An 18060-nucleotide genomic window follows, 5' to 3' on the forward strand; every position below is an offset into this window, starting at 1 on the left:
TTGATTGTACTACACAATTTTATCAAGTGCATGTTGTTTAAACAATCATGGTGTCTTAAGCAAGACGGAACAGATCATCAATAGCAAGTTTGAATGACTGAAAAACACTTTCTCTATGAAAGAGCAAAACTTAAAAACAAACAAACACATACCAGTGATTTAAAAAAAAAAACCTTGTAGTTTCAAGGCCAAACTGAAACTCTAGTGATGCCTTTGCTCTAACATGAATGTTTATGCAACAGTCTGCTGCTGAGAGTGGTTTTGTATTACAAGGGACATTTTATGATTTCTGAAGTTTATTACAACTGGAACCCAGAGCGTGTCCGTGACGTGTAATGCAGAATCAAGGGATGACTCTAACATGCTGAAGAAAACCCAAAATATCACTTAGGACAATTAGAGAAGTAGCCATGAACCCCAAGTGCACATGTCATGTGACATGTCTAATTCCTCTGGGCTTCTGTTCTTCGTCCATCTGTTCAGTATCTCTCTCTTTAAAATGTTTTCTCATCATCTTTCCTTTTCTTGGGGATATATTTTCTCCTCTTTCTTAAAAGCTCTTGAGGCTTGGTTTCTGGCATTGTAGGAGAGAAGCTTTAGCAGACAAACTATAATCTTTCTTGGTTCTATATCCTTAGACTGTCCATGAGCCTTCCTCCTTGTGGAAGCCCTGGGTGAGATAGAAATGAAGGATAGGGGATGAATCCAAAAGTTGTTCTTTTCTCTTCTTCACACCATGGACTATCAAAACATACATACACACATGCATACATTCATACATACATACATACACACACAGATTCAGACTCATGCTCTACCTATTTATCTGTTAATTCAGTGTAAAATAATGTTTTATCTCATGATTTTTTTTTTTGTTAAAGATTTATTCATTTATTATATATAAGTACACTGTAGCTGTCTTCAGATACACCAGAAGAGGGCATCGGATCTCTTTACAGGTGGTTGTGAGCCACCATGTGGTTGCTGGGAATTGAACTCAGGACCTCTGGAAGAGTAATCGGGTGCTCTTAACTGCTGAGCCATCTCTCCAGCCCTTATCTCATGATTTATCTGAAATTGATAGCTTATCAAATCCAATGAGATTCAGAGAAACAGAGTTTGATTCCCAGCATCCACATGGTAGCTCAGATTTATCTGTAACTTCATTGCAGGGGAGCTTATAGGCCCTTTTTAGTCTCCATTGGTACCAGGCATGCATGTAGTGCACATACATACGTACATACATACATACATACATACATACATACATACACATACATATACACATACATAAATGGAAAATGCCCATCTACATATTTAAAAATAGAAACATGCTTATTGTGGCAAAAATCAAATAATAAAGGCTAAACATTTATTCAGGTCTTCTAGTACAATACTGAGCTAAAATATTGTGCCTAGTTTTATGCCATTCCATTTGTGTGTTTCTTTAATTTAATTTTTTTTTTCAGAGCTGGGGACCGCCATTTGTGTGTTTCAATGCATATATAACCATATTAAACACAGCTTTTTCTACACACACACATTTTAACAAAAACAAGTGCACCATATGGCTTGATTTCTCAAATTTCTCCCTGAGATCTTGTTTATACAAGAATTTGTTTATTTTGTCTCCTTTTCATTACTATTTGTAGGTAATTTTCAACGTCATTATAAACGATACCAAATGAGGCAGAAGGATCTCTGTTGAGTTCAAGGCAGTTCCAGCACAGCCAGAGCTGTATAGCTGTATAGACAGACCCTGTCTCAATAAACAAACAATAAAAACTTGAATGTTGTATGTGAGATTGTACTTCTGTAGTTCTCTCTCTCTCTCTCTCTCTCTCTCTCTCTCTCTCTCTCTCTCTCTCTCTTTCTGTGTGTGTGTGTGTGTGTGTATGTGTGTGTGTGTGTGTGTGTGTAGGTATGCATGTTGTATGTATGTGCATGTGCATACAGAGATGAGTATTGATGTTGGGTGTCTTCCTTGGTCACTCTTCTCTCCTTCCGCTGAATCCAAGCTTAGCAGCTCATCTAGGCTGGTGGGCTTGTTGGCTTGCTCAGCTCGCTGAGTTCCCAGAAGCCATCTTGGCTGCTCTCACAAAGGCTGGGCTTTAACCTGCGTTGCTACTGCAGCGTTTATGCAAGCTCTGGGGGCCTAAACTCAGGTCTTCATGCTTACACACAGGTATTTCACCATCTGAGCTATCCCTCCAGGTCTATATTGCATTTTTTATATAGCTTATTGCAAGTAGAATGCATTACCAAAGTAATGTGTAGTTAAAATTTCAGAAACATTAAATAGCCCTCTGAAATGACAACATCAATATATACTTTTATTGTGTGTGTGTGTGTGTGTGTGTGTGCTACTTTTAAAACCATTTGGAATCTATTATTTCAATTATTTTTTTTCAACTTGAAGGAAATTATAGTTTTACTTAATTTGAATGTCTTAAATTTCCTGAATGAGTTGGTGTTTTTCATGTTTCTTGGCAATTTCCTATTCTTATTTGTGTGACTTTCCCTGGGGCATATGAGGTTAACATCTGCTTCTGAAGGGACAGCACCAATAGCCCAAATACTGGTTCACATAAAAACAGCTTGATCAGCGAAAGGAGTCATCAAGGGTGAGTTAGAGAACAGAAGGCAACCAGACAGCTGCATTTTCCGAAAGCCACCAACTCCTCTAGCTACCAAACTCTCATTTTATACGATTCAAAGTAGGAGCAGAATTGATGCAAACCTCTGCTCACAGTACTACCCAGTTTTAAAGCAGCAGAGGTGATTCCAAGCTTAAATAACACATTGCACAGACTCTGGGTAAACTGTGCACATGTGTGTTCTTCATCCTTCCCTTGTCAGGGACCTTGCTGGTTTAGGGAAACATTGTGAGAAGGATGACTTGTTCAGATGACATCTGGCCCACAGAGAAACATTTGATGCAAAGTAGAGTTACTCTGAATAGAATTCAGGGCACCAGTCTCACTACATAACTTTATGAATGGAGTATTCAGATACATTCCAATGCACATGTTGCATAATCTCATCACATCACATTTCTATATTTGGCAACATCAACATCTCAGTTATTCATGTACATCTATTTGGTTTCTTCTATCTATCTATCTATCTATCTATCTATCTATCTATCTATCTATCTATCTGCCTATCTACCTACCTGTCTACCTATCTACCTACCTGTCTGTCTACCTACCTATCTATCATTTATGTATCAGCTCTCCCTCCCTCCATCTCTCCATCTCTTCCCCTATCTATCTGTCTGTCTGTCTGTCTGTCTGTCTGTCTGTCTGTCTGTCTGTCTATCCATCCACCTATCCGTCTATAGACACGGTCTTTATATGTATCCCTGATAAGCCTGAAACTCTCTGTATAAAGCAGGCTCGCCTCCAAGTACTATGGTCAAAGGCATGTACTACCATGGACAGCTGCTCTCTCTTCCGACCAGAGCTTAAGCTGCAGTTCCTATCATAACGTTGTCGTTGTCCTTGTTTCCTCATGAAGTACAACTCACCGTTGGTGTCTCTGGATCTGAGATCCAGTCACAACTAGATCCATACCTATCACTGAGGTAGTCACAGTTAGTTTGTTCAGAATGGATGGCCTGTGGGGTTTGGAGATTTAAAATGCACATCCTTCTCATTTTCTTGGACAAATGTTCAACTACAAAACCTTTCCCATGAGAATGTCCCTCCATGGAATCAGTGAGCAAATTAGAAAGAAAGGGGTAGGGGGTTTCTCTAGTGTCTGCTTGCTCTGTGGGCCACAAGTCTGCCATCCTAAGTTTTATCTTCTCACAGTGATACATGGTATAGCCATGAACACCCAGAGGCATTGTTTGTAGTCCCATGGGAATAGAAGGATTCTCCCCATTCCCTGCTGTTTTGTCGGTGCTCCATGTCAGGGCCTGCTGTTTCTTTCATAACTAGAGTTCAGTGTGCCTGAATTTCTCTTTCTCCTTATCTACTGTTTACTGGTGTCCTTTCTTGCCACCTCCCTGATGAGCTTCTCAGGTCTTCAAATCCTTTAATTTTCCACCAATTTCCTTTAAAATATTTCTTCCTACTTTGCAGATCAGTCTCAATCAACTTCATTTACATGTTTCTTTCTTTGCCATCCCTCAATTGTTGGTATTTCCGGGGGATTTCCTCTGTAACCACCCTCACTTCATATATTCTAAGTGAAACTCTTCATGTGCATGCATATAACATGACTTGACCATAATTTGTTCATATATCTGGTATGTAATTCAGATTTCTCTTCCTTCTCCTTCTCTTTCTTCCTCTCTCTCTCTCTCTCTCTCTCTCTCTCTCTCTCTCTCTCTCTCTCCCCCCCCATATATGCATATCTGTATCTTATACTTTCTAATAGTAACGTATTCAAGAACTGTATCATCTTTCAGGCCCCAATTCATCCCTTATGCCACCTACTGTTGTGATCACTCAAGCCAGAAACTGGATTCCTTTCTCCATTCTTATCCTTATACACAACCACATATTAAGCAGTGCCCGTTGTGACCTCTTCTCTTTCTGATCACCCCAGACTTCATCATTATAACTTCTTTATTATAACTAGGGCGGGCCCATCCCATAACCTTATACTATGTTCTTGTTTCTATTTTAGTCTCTCTCTTCGTCACCATAATCTTTTTTTTTTTTTTTTTGGTTCTTTTTTTCGGAGCTGGGGACTGAACCCAGGGCCTTGCGCTTCCTAGGTAAGTGCTCTACCACTGAGCTAAATCCCCAGCCCCCACCATAATCTTTTTAACTTGTGACTCAGAGCACAACACTCATCTTTTTAAAATTAGCCAATGACTTCCCCTCACAAACTTCCAGGGCCAAATCCAAACTCTTATTCATTTACACAGAAGCCTAGCTATCCAGGCCTTCTTCCCTAAGCCGATGTTTCTTTCCACCACTCTAAAATGCATCTTTTTATTTGACTTATTGAAAATTTCATGTCCAGCATTTTAATATGATTTTCTTTAGTATTTCCTTTTATTGAATTTATTGGATATACATTTTCATATTCAATATGGACTCCAGTTTTTCCATCTACTATTTGTTATATTTTCTTGAAATTCAGGAGTTCGTGTCATTTTGAATTGTTTGAAAATATTTACAATCGTTCTTTTGAATGCTTTGTCTGGGATTTCATCTAACTCACTCTCATAGCAGATATTACTGTGGGGTTGGCGATTTTTGAAGAAGACTTGATACCTTGGTTTCTTATATGTATTGTATTTTTGCATTGGGACTTGTACATCTGGGGTTACGTTATTGATTGAATTTTTTTTTTTTTGGTTCTTTTTTTCGGAGCTGGGGACCGAACCCAGGGCCTTGCGCTTCCTAGGTAAGCGCTCTACCACTGAGCTAAATCCCCAGCCCCTTGATTGAATTTTTTTAAGTCATCTTTCTTCCTTTGGTGGATGTGTTTTCTGTTGAAACAAAGGCATAAGCCTCTCCCCAAACACAACACATTTCTCGACTTCGACTCTGAAGTTAGCACAACCCTGTAATATATGGGTTGCTTTAATTCAAGAGTCCTTTCTAAAATTCAGTGCTTTCCAGCAGCTGTGCTACCTGTCTCATTGTCATTTAAAACATTTGAAAGTCAGTAAAGTATTTAATCTGTTTTCAGGAGATCCCATGTCCCCCTTCCATTTTATGAGCATTTTCTTGAAAGTATAGTTAGATCGGTTTACAACTGCTTGCTCTGTGGGGCTGTATGATCTATCTGTAACGTGTTTCACACCATAATGTCTGAAATATTGTGCTCTATTGGATACATGTGCCATAAGGCATCATCAGCTTCAATCTGCAAATGCGTCTTAAGATAAACACTGTCTCCAGCAATCTCAGAATCTTCCTTTGCAAAATGCAAGGCAGAAGCCCTTTGGAATTCTGAATGTGTATCGATTGTGTGACGTATCAAAGTGCGTACATACTTTAATTTTCCAAAATTCTACAAAATGAGACATGCGAGATATTGTTTTTCATTGCTCTAAGATGGCATCATCAGACAGAATCTGTATCCTTAACTCAGTATATTGCATCTCTATAGGTTGTCATTCTGCAATTTTATCACAAGGTGGTGCCATGGGTTTTTAGATCGAATTCCTCTGAAGCTTGTTTTGATCTTTCTTAAAGAGGATCTATGAAATTGCAGTCATTACTGAACATATAATTATGTCTATGCTGATATTTGAAACAAAATTATACAGGGTCCAAATGCCCTTTGCCATTTTTAAACATAGAATATATATACATATATACATATATATGTATATTAATATTTGTTTTTCTTTTACTATTTTCAAACTTAAGCATTTACCTCTGCACTCATGCTTATATAAACTCTTACTCTTGGGCATTTCTAGTCACTGTACAGGTCAGAGGTTCATCTGTGATCAGGACTTCCAGATCTTGGCATGCATTCAGTCCTCAGCAACAAGTGCTACACAGCTCTATCCTCTGATTCAGGGTTGGTTGTCCTGGCTTCTGCCACAGCTACCGACCTAGCGTGCCACTGCCGTCCAGCCCTGGGCTGCACTTCTGCAAGCCATAAGCACCGAGGCCTGCCTTCTGCCCTGGTTCTCACAGGCCCCATTTGGCTTGCAGGTCAACTGGAAATCAACTGCTCTGAGGTTTCTGTCACCCATTGCCCATTGGTGTTAGGTTGTTAGGAAATCACTTCCAAGGCTTCTGTGCCTGGGTTGGCCTAATGCCTAGTCTGTCTAAGTTTGGACTTCTAGCTCTACAGTGAGCCAAATACTGTTGGGCTGTCTCAATCTGCCAGCTCCCAATAATGACTATAAAATAAGCTTTGAACTTCTAAATCCTCCTACTTCCACCACATAAGCATCTACCACTACACCTAGTTTAGGGAGTTCTGGAGATCATTCTTATGTCTTCTCCATGCTGGGTCAGTGCTCAACCCACTGAGACATATTTATAACTCTGGAGCTACGTTTTCTCTTCTATAAAATGAGAGCAGGGCTCGTGGGTGTCCTCATTAGGATGTTTGGGTTGGACCAAGACTGTGTAGGTAAAAGTTCTGTCAGCTATCTGCCTCAGTGGGTACGTGTGATGGCTACTCCTGGTTATCACTTGACTATGTCTGGAATTAGCTAAAATCCAAAAATGGGGGGCATACCCATGAGGGACTTTTTTCTTCTTCTTAATTTGAAGTAGGTAGATCTTCTTCTCATCCATATCTTTGATGTGGGAAGACACTTGCTTTTGATCTGGATCTCAAGATGGGAAGATACACCTTTAATCTGGGTCACACCTTCTATTATAAGCCCATATAAGGACATTTGCTCTTTGCTTGGTTGCTTTTACCCTCACTAGCAGATCCATTCCTTCATTGGCATTAGAGCCTACTTCTTCAGAATTCCCAGCATCTAGTGAAGACCCACTGTGACATCTAGCCTTGTAAACTGAGAAACTTCTGGATTCATGGACTTTCTGTTCATAGCCAGCCATTATTGGATCAGCTGGATCACAGCCTGCAAGTTATCCTAATAAATCTCATATATATATATATATACATATATGAAATTAATATATATATTAGTACATATTCATTCTTAAGTTCTGTTACTATAGAGAACCTTGACTAATATAATACTCAAAAACTCTATCATTAGTAGTGGAGAGGGGCCACCAAGAGAAGATACTCCAGCTTCTGTTTGAATTCACACGATGAGATCAGTCTTCTCGTACATAGTCACAGAAGAGGTGTCTGCAGCCTTCCCTGTAGGCATATCTTGGCCCCAGGGAGTTAGACACCTGCTGTTCTAGATAATAATTAGCTGATTCACCCCTGTGTAAGCCACTGATCTTTTCTGTATAGCTTCTCCCAGCCTTGGTTTTACAGGGTTTTTAGACTTAAGGAGGCACCTTGAACCTTGGAATGAACATTCCAAATATGCCTGTTGCCAGGAGATGCCTTAGAAGAGGAGGAAGGTATCAATTCCACTGAACAAGAGTAAAAGACCTCTCTACCCAATTTCTTTGGTCAAATTATGCAAACTTTCTTTTCTGCCGGACAGGACTAAGTCCCTAAGGTTGAGTTTGAGAAAATAGCATCAAATATAGCTGAAGGCAAGGGTTTATATAACCCCCCAAAACTGTAAGGCTAGGGATTGAGGGGTTTCCAGCGGAAGTTTGGTTACATAGGAACGTGGCTGAACATTTCAAAGTTATTTGAAAAAGCATCTTATCAGAGTACATTCTAGGTGTGACTCAAACTCCATAGGGTGGCGAGTATGTAAACTTTCAGAAGTGGGTTAGAGCACCCAGTCAAGCTTGAAATTTGCAGCAATCAGAAATGAACTTATTCTGACTCTTTAACGAAATGGCTTCGATCCTTAAGATGGAGTCAGGGTGGTACATCAAAGGTTTCTTGGGCTCAGTCTGTGTTCTGTTCCTTTTCTTTTCTTTTTTTTTTAACATCAGATCGAACAAGTCAGCACTGGGTATATTTCTGTGAGTTTGAGGCCAGCTTTGTCTACAGAAAGAGTTCCAGGACAGCTAGGGTTACACACAGAGAAATCCTGTTTTGAAAAATCAAGCCAAACCAAATCAAGGACAAAACAAAAACAAAAAACAAGAGTCAGTTTAACCACGCCCTTTGAGAGCTCTACGGGATTCTGTTATCAATGCGGCCTGATCTACCACACCTCCCTACTGGGTAAAGGCAGACTCAGAGTATGACCTCCCTGGCAGACACAAGGACCTAAGTAACATTTTCATCCTTTCCTTATGTTAGCTGACAATTGAAACAATGGCACCCCAGTTAAATTTCCCTAGGAATCCTATCTGGGGAGGGGTATGTGGGCTTTGATGTTTCAGATACTCAAGCCAGGTCCAGAGGTTTGGTCTCATTGACTGCTGCCTTCAGATTGGGATGTAGAACTCTTAGTTCTGTCTCCAGCACTGTGTTTGCTGTTGAAAGTCATTCTTCTTTCTATGATCACAGTGGACTAAATATCTGAACTGTAAGTGAGCCCCCAGTTAAATGTTTTCCTTATTAGAGTTGCCATAGTCATGGCATATCATCACAGCAATAAAACCCTAACTGAGACAGTCACACTGAAGAACTTGCCTCTATTTGGTTCTCACCATTGTTTATATTATTAATTGAAGTATTGAGAATGGGCAGCTAAACCTGATTGTTTGGAGGTCAGAGGCCAGGTTTCCCCCCTAAATGCTCCAGCAACAAAAGCAAGGATACAATTTCCTTAAGTTGACACACCTTGTTAATACATAACTACAAATTTAAAAATGTGAAATTCCTACTAGAATTATTCCCTTCTTAGATTAAGATAGTAAAGAATATAGAATTCCTTCTCTGCATTGCACCCAGAGTCAATTCCCACTAGTCGCTGACAAATCACTAAGAAAATACAGTAGACATCTAGTAGAAAAGAAATGCTTGAAGAGCTGTGTGTCCACACCAGCAAGTATTGAACTTCTAGTCTACATCTTCTTGTTGTTGTTCTTTTTGAATTCATCCTTTTTCATCTTTGGGGGATAAGTTTTCTATAATAGTTATTGTCTTAGTTAGGGTTTCTACGGATGTGAAGCTACACCGTGACAATTACAACTCTTATAAAGGAAACAGTTAATCAGGGCTGGCTTATAGTTTCAGAGGTTTAGTCCATTACTGTCATGGGGAGAAGCAAGGCAGCACACAAGCAGGCATGGTACTGGTGAAGGAGCTGAGAGTTCTACATCTTAATCCACAGGTAGCAGAAGGAGACTGTGTACCACCCTGGGCATAGCTTGAGCATATGAGACCTTAAAGCCCGCCTCCACAGTGACACACTTCCTCCAACAAGGTCACACCCACTCCAACAAGGCCTCTCCTCCTAATAGTACCATCTAAGTCTGTGTGGGTCATTTGTATTCAAACCATCACAGTCACATAATCATTTTAATTAGAACCCTTTTTCACAATCCTTTAGTCTATCCTAGAGCTTGCACTGTTCCCTTGAGAGTTGAGATTTCTATTAAGTGATACAAATGAGACTTCAGGGAAGCCAGAAGAAAGAGACACAGGGAAGATAACTCTGAATCTCTAGAGGTTATCTAGAGGGTATCTAGTTGATGAGTAGAGAAGAGGCAAAGGAACTCCAGGCAGAGAGCATAGCAAGGAGGCAAGAGACCCAGTTAGAACTTGGTTCAGACTTCTAGTCTTGGATTCCTCATGGATGGTAGAATCTGCACATGGTCTAGGTATGTGTTGATGGGACAAATGGCCAAAATGACAACAAATGCCAAACTAGCCTATCAGTTCATTAGCATCCTACTTCATTGTCTACTTCCACTGGGATCTCTTGCGAACCATATACAGGAGAAAGGTGACGATTTCAAATCTTCATTTGCTACGTTCTTCCACTCTAGCTTAGGTTCTTAGACTAGCCCAATCCTCCAGATCTTCTCAGGTAACTTGAAAATCAACTCTAGGGCATGGGACATATCGGATTGGTTGGTTCCGGGCACAGGAAAGCTTGGAGTTAGTGGTCAGGAGAAAAGGAAATGGCGGATAGAGGAATGCCCTAAATTCAGAATTACTCCACCCTCTAGCACACTTTCCTTTGGTGTGAGGCTTCCTTCAGGTGGCTACTTCTAGACTATGTGAATGAAACTCCCAGAAGGAAAGCCATACCTATGGTAAACACTCTAACAAGGTGTTCCACTCTTGACTGAATGGAACTTGGAGTGTTGGAATGTTGCCATTTTAAAGCCAAATTATTTTTAGTCCCTTTAATGCCCATTGGTTGTTTATCTCTGTGGCTAAATATCCTTGTTACTACTATCCTTGTGTGACCCTATGGAATGTATTAAATTAATAGATCAAGAACTTTCACCAACCCCAAAGCTAAGACTGTCACCAGAGAGCATTTCAGGGATTACCCTATTTCCACCAATATATCCCTGAAGTGCCTTGATTCGTGGACTTCTTTAATATGTAACGGTAAAACTTCTATAAACCAGTTTCTACATTGCACACACTATCAAGGATTATATGAACCTGTGTTCCTGAGCTATGGTCTCTCATATTTGACTCACGAATAAACTATTTCTTATTCCCTTTGAGATGAGAACTGTATTTCTATTTCTCTTTTCTTCCCCCTTTCTTTTCTAGTCTTTTTCCTTCCTTTTTTTCTTTCTTTCTTTCCTTCTTCCTTTCTTTCCTTTCTTCTTTCTTCTTTCTTTGAGAAAGGGTTTCTCTGTGTATCCCTGGCTGTCCTGGAACTTGTTCTGTAGCTTAGGCTGGGCACAAACTCAGAGACCCATCTGCCTCTCTACCTTTCTGCCTCTGTCTCAAGTGCTGGGATGAAAAGGGTGCACCACCACGCTCAGGTTGAGAACTGTACTTTTTTTACTGATTTTTTTTTTTTCTGGAGCTGAGGACTAAACCCAGGGCCTTGCGCTTTCTAGGCAAGTGCTCTACCACTGAACTAAATCCCCAATCAGAGAACTGTACCTTTTTTTTTTTTAAAGTTTTATGTTTATTTATTTTTGTGTGTATGACTGTTTTGTCTGCATGTACATATGTAAGCCACGTGCATGCCTACTCGGCAGAGGTAAGGAAAGTGTGTAAGATCCTCTGGGCTACAGTTACACATGGCTCTGAGCTACCAAATGGATACTGGGAACTAAGCCTGGGTGATCTGCAAGAACAAGTGTTCTTAACTACTGAGACACCTCTGCAGACTGAGAACTGTGTTGTGTATTCAGAAGTGCTGCAGCCGCAGCGGGTATCAGCCAGTATCAGCCGGTATCAGTCTCAACACAGGGTCACTGCTTATTCTTTGCAACTCCACCCTCTTCCGCTTCTAGGCTCTACTAAAACCGGTGGGGAGGTGGCTTTGAGAGACTCCGGGGCAGGACCAAGCTTATTTCCTGATTCTTCTGGTTCTTCTCCCATTTCAGTCCACGCTCTCCTCTCAGTTCCCTTTCAGTGAGTAATCTAAAACAGTCTGCGCCAAAATCCTGCTTAAAGCCTTGCTCGTTTGTTCCTGCCCTATCTTCTCTTCTAGTTCAAAGCTTTGCTGTCTGCCATGCTGGGCAGAGAAAACAGCAGGCACAGTGCAGAGAGACATAAGAAAAGGGTGGGATGGGGTTGGGGATTTAGCTCAGTGGCAGAGCGCTTGCTTGGCCCTGGGTTTGGTCCCCAGCTCTGGAAAAAAAAAAAAGAAAGAAAGAAAGAAAAAAGAAAAAAAAAAAAAAAAAGAAAAGGGTGGGAGGCTGGCCAGACCTGATTTCTAGAGGATTCTGGTCCAGACTCACAATCTTGACATCTTTCTGCATGTGGAGAATACATAGGGAGTTCACCATAGCTGACACATGATTTAGGCAAAGCCTGACTCTGAGTTTCAATAAGGTGCAACTATTGATACCTACCCCGTAGCCACCTCGCAGGCCTCCTGGCATGGGACTTCATGCCCAGTGCCAGGTAGTGAGTTGGAGTCTCCTCCTGTGGGCCCCGTGAGATGATGGTTGCAAGAGGGCACAGGACGGAGAAGCCATCTTATTGCTCACCTCCATTCTGATCATCAGAAATATATTCAATCCGGGAATGATTACAGATATTCTGTCTCGGGGACTACGACGACTCACCTCATGAGTCTCCCATAGTGTCCTAGGTGAAAAAAATAGTTCACTTAGACTCAATGAATTAGAGTGAAGAACGGGCTCAAAATGCCTGAGACCACAAGGGTGAACAATCCTTTCTTTTCTTCCTTTCTTCCTTTCTCCCTTTCTTTCTCTCTCTCTCTCTTTCTTTCTTTCTTTCTTTCTTTCTACCTTCCAATAGCTTATTAGAAAGAATGTAGACATTTAAAAAAATCCTTCCTGTCATGAACATAAATTGAGGTTTTCCAGCCAGGGCATAAGCTGAAATAAAAACAGGAAATAAACCAATCCAATAGTGTATTACCATTTTCCTCTCATCTGCCATACTTCAGTGCAAATACAAATCTGGTCTAAAATGTACATATTCTCCAGCACCAATGCAGGCTTTCTCCCTCCTCCATGCTAAGCGATGTAAAAGCTTAAGACCGAACAATACCAAGTGTATAGACTTCAAAAACCATCTAAGTCAGGGCATCCACTCGTTTTAGCTAAAATATACCTGAACACTGACCAGTGATCACATCCAATGATGTAAAGTACACTGTCTGTGAAAGATAAGCTTTAGTGGAAGAATTCTGAAAGGGATCCTTGAAGAATGGCAGGGCATCAGTTTAAGATATTAGCCAACAGGACTGACCCTAGACTCTGACCTCATAGGTAGCAATGAATATCCTAGTAAGAGCACCAGTGGAAGGGGAAGCCCTTGGTCCTGCTAAGACTGAACCCCCAGTGAACTAGATTGTTGGGGGGAGGGCGGCAATGGGGGAAGGGTGGGGAGGGGAACACCCATAAAGAAGGGGAGGGGGAGGGACTAGGGGGATGTTTGCCCGGAAACCGGGAAAGGGAATAACACTCGAAATGTAAATAAGAAATACTCAAGTTAATAAAAAAAAAAGTGAAAAAAAATATATTAGCCAATTTGTTTCTGCTTCCTTCAAGTCCATGGTCTAGGATCTAACACCTTTATCTTTCCCTAAGCTGGGAGCTTTCCTAAGGTGAAAGAAGACTTAGGGGAAACTCGGTTATTCAGCAGCGCCTAGAATCTCAACTGCCTCATGGAATCCTGGGAAATGTTCATGCATAAGGATATTGCCTTAGCTGACTCAGGTTGCCCCATATTATGGTACATAATCAACCCTCGGTGAAGCCTTTAAAAAAAAATCAGGTTGAAGAGTGGATTAAAGGAGGCGAGTACAGCACATCTGCCTTTTGAGCTATCAACTCAGGGATTTTCTCAATTGTGAAATCTTGCAGAAGTTATTTTTTCTTTCTCAAGACCCAGGCAATGACAGCACTGCTTACTCCAGATCTGGCCTTTCCTTCACCACCACTGTCTTGTGAATGATCATCTGCTCCGTCTACATCTGGTAAGTCCTTATCACCACCCATGTGTTCCATTATCCCAGAGAAGCGGTCAACATTGGACACGTCTTCATCTCAGCCATCCTCCCAGTCTTTCAATTACTGAAGTCCACACTAAGCCAGCCAATCAAACTTTGCCCTTTCCTGTGGTAACCTAGGCCACAACTGGCCAGATTCTCCTTTTCGCAAACAACATAAAATTGATCTGTGTCTTAGTGAGGGTTTTCATTCCTGCACAAACATCATGACCAAGAAGCAAGTTGGGGAGAAAAGGGTTTATTCAGCTTACACTTACGCATTGCTGTTTGTCAGTTGCTGTTCATCGCCAAAGGAAGTCAGGACTGGAATGTAGCAGGTCAGGAAGCTGGAGCTGATGCAGAGGCCATGGAAGGATGTTACTTACTGGCTTGCTTCCCCTGGCTTGCTCAGCTTGCTCTCTTACAGAACCCAGGACTACCAGCCCAGGGACAGCACCACTCACAATGGGCAGGACCCTTCTTCCTTGATCACCAGCTGAGAAAATGCCTTACAGCTGGATCTCACGGATGAATTTCCTCAAGGGAGGCTCCTTTCTCTGTGATAACTCCAGCTTGTGTCAGGTTGACACACAGAACCAGTGAGTACATCTGCCCGTTCTTTTATGCTTGCAATCATTTGGGCCAATACAGTGAAAAAGAGCAATTTTATTTAAATGCTGAAAATTACTGCTTCCTTCAGGACAGTTAAAAGTAAGTTTGGATTTTTCAAAGTTCACATTAACATCTTTACATAGTCCCTTTGATCGTACCACTTTGCAGAAGCAGGCTGCATGGGGAATGGATGGGCCGGCTTTGCATGGGGAGCAGCTGGGTGGGTGGGCCTTGCTAGGAGCGGCTAGAGAGAGTCTCCAGCGAGTTCTCCGGCGAGTTCTCCGGTTCAGCCCAGATTTATCGCCCAAAATGCAACTTTTTTTTTTTTCCGGAGCTGAGGACCGAACCCAGAAAAAGTCGTTATTTAGCTAAATCACCAACCCCGGATTTGAATTTTATTCCGTTTGGTGTGAACGTAGTGGTTCTTCTTTCTATTTCTATGATAATTCATGAAAAAAAAAAAAAAACACGAAACGGAAAAACTTCATACAACTTCCTGCCTTGGGGTTTTGATGCTGGTTGAAGGCGCGGTTCCAGTTGTCTCCAGTGTCACAGGCAGCTTCTCAAAGTATTATGTACTTCAAAAAACGGAGATGGTTTCTGATCCTGGAATCGCTTTTGCTGTCTTTGGTAACTGGATTTCAAGGTAGTTTTCACTAAGTGGTCGTGCACTGAAGGCACTGCCAGTTGGGAAAGGGGAGGTGGGGCTTAGCTCAACCTTGGAAATGAGTGCGCTCTTGGGCTGGGTGCTCTCAGCGGGGCTCTGGGAAGGCAGGAAGCATTCCTTAGCTCTGGAAAACCAGGCCCGTTTCTTTTCACAAGGGGACAAGAGAAACGGAACCTAGGGGAGATAGAGAAGTGGGACTCATGGCTGGAGTTCTGTGAACAAATTTTCAGTAAGAGGAAGGAAGCTCTCTGCTTGCTAAAAGGGGCTCCTTTTTTGTTTTTTGTTTTTTGTTTTTTAACTTGCCATGTTTTATGTTCAGAAGCAATGTGTTCCCTTTGGTGTTGGAAACTTGCTTTATGTAAGTCTTGCCCTGAGAGAATATAAAAAGTAGTTGACTGTATCAGAGACAGATCCAAATTGTGGGAATGTTACAATGGCCTGCTCTGTCGGGAGTCTCCGAATGAGGGTCTGAGTCTAAAAGTGGAGTTATATAAAATAACCGATTTACGTTGCGATAAGGTCCACTGCTCAGGGCCTGAGTCCATTTTTCTACTCCAATTGCCTGTGGTCCCAGGCCAGCTGAGAAGGAGTTAGGCCCTTGCCTCTCAGGCTAGTTCTCTGGGTAAACACTTTTCACTGTAAGGGGCTTTACTTTCGGCAATGGGGGTGAGAGTGAGTAACACCAATGAAGGGAATGCCAGGAGGCTCCCAGCCTGGAGAGGGTAATGGCGGAAGCAGAGTAGAACTCTGGTGGTTACTTTGAAGTCTGAGTGTCTCAGGAAGTTCTAGCCCTCTAACTGTACTGAAATGCTGGTGATAACTTCTTTTCTGAGGGTAAAAGGCTGCCGGACATAGGCGATTGACACCTGGGAATGTGGCCTTTTTTCCTCTCTGGGGTGGGGTGGGGTGGTGGTGGTGTATGAGAACTGCACGGCTCTAACTTTCAGCCAGCAAGTGGGGAAGTCACAGAAAGAAAAAGGGACACTTAGAAAAGTGATTATAGTGTTTTTTACTAAGTTGTAAAAAAAGTTTCCTATGAAAGCTACCTAAGGGGGAAGCTGAAAGATCCTAAGCCCGGAAAGAGAAAATTCTTCTCTAAGCAGGGAAAGGGAAGAAATATCTCTAAGGGAGAAAAATTCTTCTCTCTTCTCTTTGCCCTCAGCACTGACAATCTTTACTGAAAGATTTACGTTGCGATAAGGTCCACTGCTCAGGGCCTGAGTCCATTTTTCTACTCCAATTGCCTGTGGTCCCAGGCCAGCTGAGAAGGAGTTAGGCCCTTGCCTCTCGGGCTAGTTCTCTGGGTAAACACTTTTCACTGTAAGGGGCATGATTACACGCTACAAAGTTCATCACAACTTCACACAAAAAATCAAATCATAAATTGAAATAGAAGTTTACAACAGGATGTTTAGTTCTTGTCCATTAGGAGTAATTATCTGGCTAAACATCCATCACCTGTAACGGCCCCACAGGTTCCCTGAAGGTTTAAAACCATAACTAAGTTATTAGTGAAGTTTTGTATAAATAAACCTACTTAATATTTTATCTTCTGTCCTAGCACCTATAATAAATCATTAGTTCCCTTTTTATGAGCTTTGGTTAATTGCTTTACAATCTATTGGAATATGCTCTGAGTAGGAGAAAGTCTGGTTACCATCTAAGAGCAATTAGCTGGGAGACTGGCAGAGTTCTCACTGCAATTTTGACTATCAGAAGAGGACCTAATAGTAGTCCCACTATAAAAGAGCTTAACAATCACTGATACAATTTTAGGAATTCTTACAGGATCATCATTAAGACTTAAGAAGTCATCTGTTTATATAGTATCACCACAAGACAATAGGTCTTTGTGGATCTGCTGAGATCTGCTCCAAAGGGGTGGGCTTTTACTTAATGATTGCTATATATGTTTAACAATGACAGGAAAATCATACTAATACCAGGAATCTTCCCCAAAATGGATTCCCTTAGGCCTTGCCTAATAAGGGCGAGCCTGCCACTGATTATATAATAATCTGAAGCAGGCAACCTCAGGAAGATCATCTGCTAGTTATTAGCTTGTCCCATTATGGCCCCTGACAAAGGACTTTGAAGAATGAAGAACATTGTAAGACTGTAGTGGTGTGCAAGTCTTAGGGAGACAAACTGGCCCTGTGTGGAGGAGAGCTGGCTGGATCCCTCATGCCAGGCTACTCTCCCTGGTGATCCTGGGGCGGTCTGGCTGCAAGTCCAGGGAGACACTGCCAGCAGGGCCCTTTGTAACTGTACTGAGCACCGTGGACTGATTCAGCTCCTAGGACAATATTAGAGCTGTTGACTTTGGAGCCAATAGGAAGTATTGGTTAGCTGTTAAGACCAAACTGGCAGATCTGAATTTTGTTGTTTGCCTAAAAAGAAGTGTCCATCTTAACCCTGGGCCTCTCTGTCTAGAGTTCTATGTACCCTCAACTCATCCTGCCTTGCAACAGCCATTTTGTTTTCATGCCTCTTCTTCTTGGAAGCCCTGGGGCTCAGATCGCAGCTCATGACTTGTGGGTTTCTATCTTGTTGGGACAGTATCCTGTTTCTCAACGGTGCTCGGAGCCCAGCACACACTCAGCATTTAACCTCAATGAAAACTTCAAAGATCTTCCCTTTGCTCTGCCTGTCCATACCTTCATGAGCATTTGACTAGCCTCTTCCCTTTGTAATGCTTGCCTTCAGGGTAAAGTTTGAGACGCACTTTTGATAATTC

At 41.7% G+C, this 18060-nt stretch overlaps 1 protein-coding gene and 1 long non-coding RNA gene across 5 annotated transcripts in view; one reads left to right on the plus strand and one right to left on the minus strand.

Annotated features, from left to right (window-relative positions):
* Window positions 1-15067, minus strand: LOC103692286 (uncharacterized). Of its 2 annotated transcripts, none has more exons than XR_015636154.1 (3): window positions 14323-15067; window positions 12573-12672; window positions 1-670 (listed from the first exon to the last, which is right to left on the minus strand). It is a non-coding gene; the product is annotated as an uncharacterized LOC103692286 (long non-coding RNA). The 2 variants fall into 2 exon arrangements; XR_015636153.1 differs by having other exon boundaries at window positions 12435-12672.
* The window catches only part of Cd48 (Cd48 molecule), a 24274-nt gene continuing 20683 nt past the window's right edge, over window positions 14470-18060 (plus strand). Inside the window, exon 1 of one of the 3 annotated variants that reach the window (XM_087579979.1) lies at window positions 14470-14643. Coding sequence is in view for 1 of the 3 variants with exons in the window: in NM_139103.1 (NP_620803.1) it covers window positions 15230-15302 (73 nt within the window). In the remaining 2 variants the exon portion in view is untranslated. Of the gene's footprint in view, window positions 14644-15195; window positions 15303-18060 lie in introns of those variants that run through there. The other 2 variants (NM_139103.1, XR_015635079.1) reach the window with 2 other exon arrangements.

Source organism: Rattus norvegicus, chromosome 13 (genome assembly GCF_021556685.1).
Source record: "Rattus norvegicus strain SHRSP/BbbUtx chromosome 13, alternate assembly SHRSP_T2T, whole genome shotgun sequence".
Classification (NCBI taxonomy): domain Eukaryota; kingdom Metazoa; phylum Chordata; class Mammalia; order Rodentia; family Muridae; genus Rattus; species Rattus norvegicus.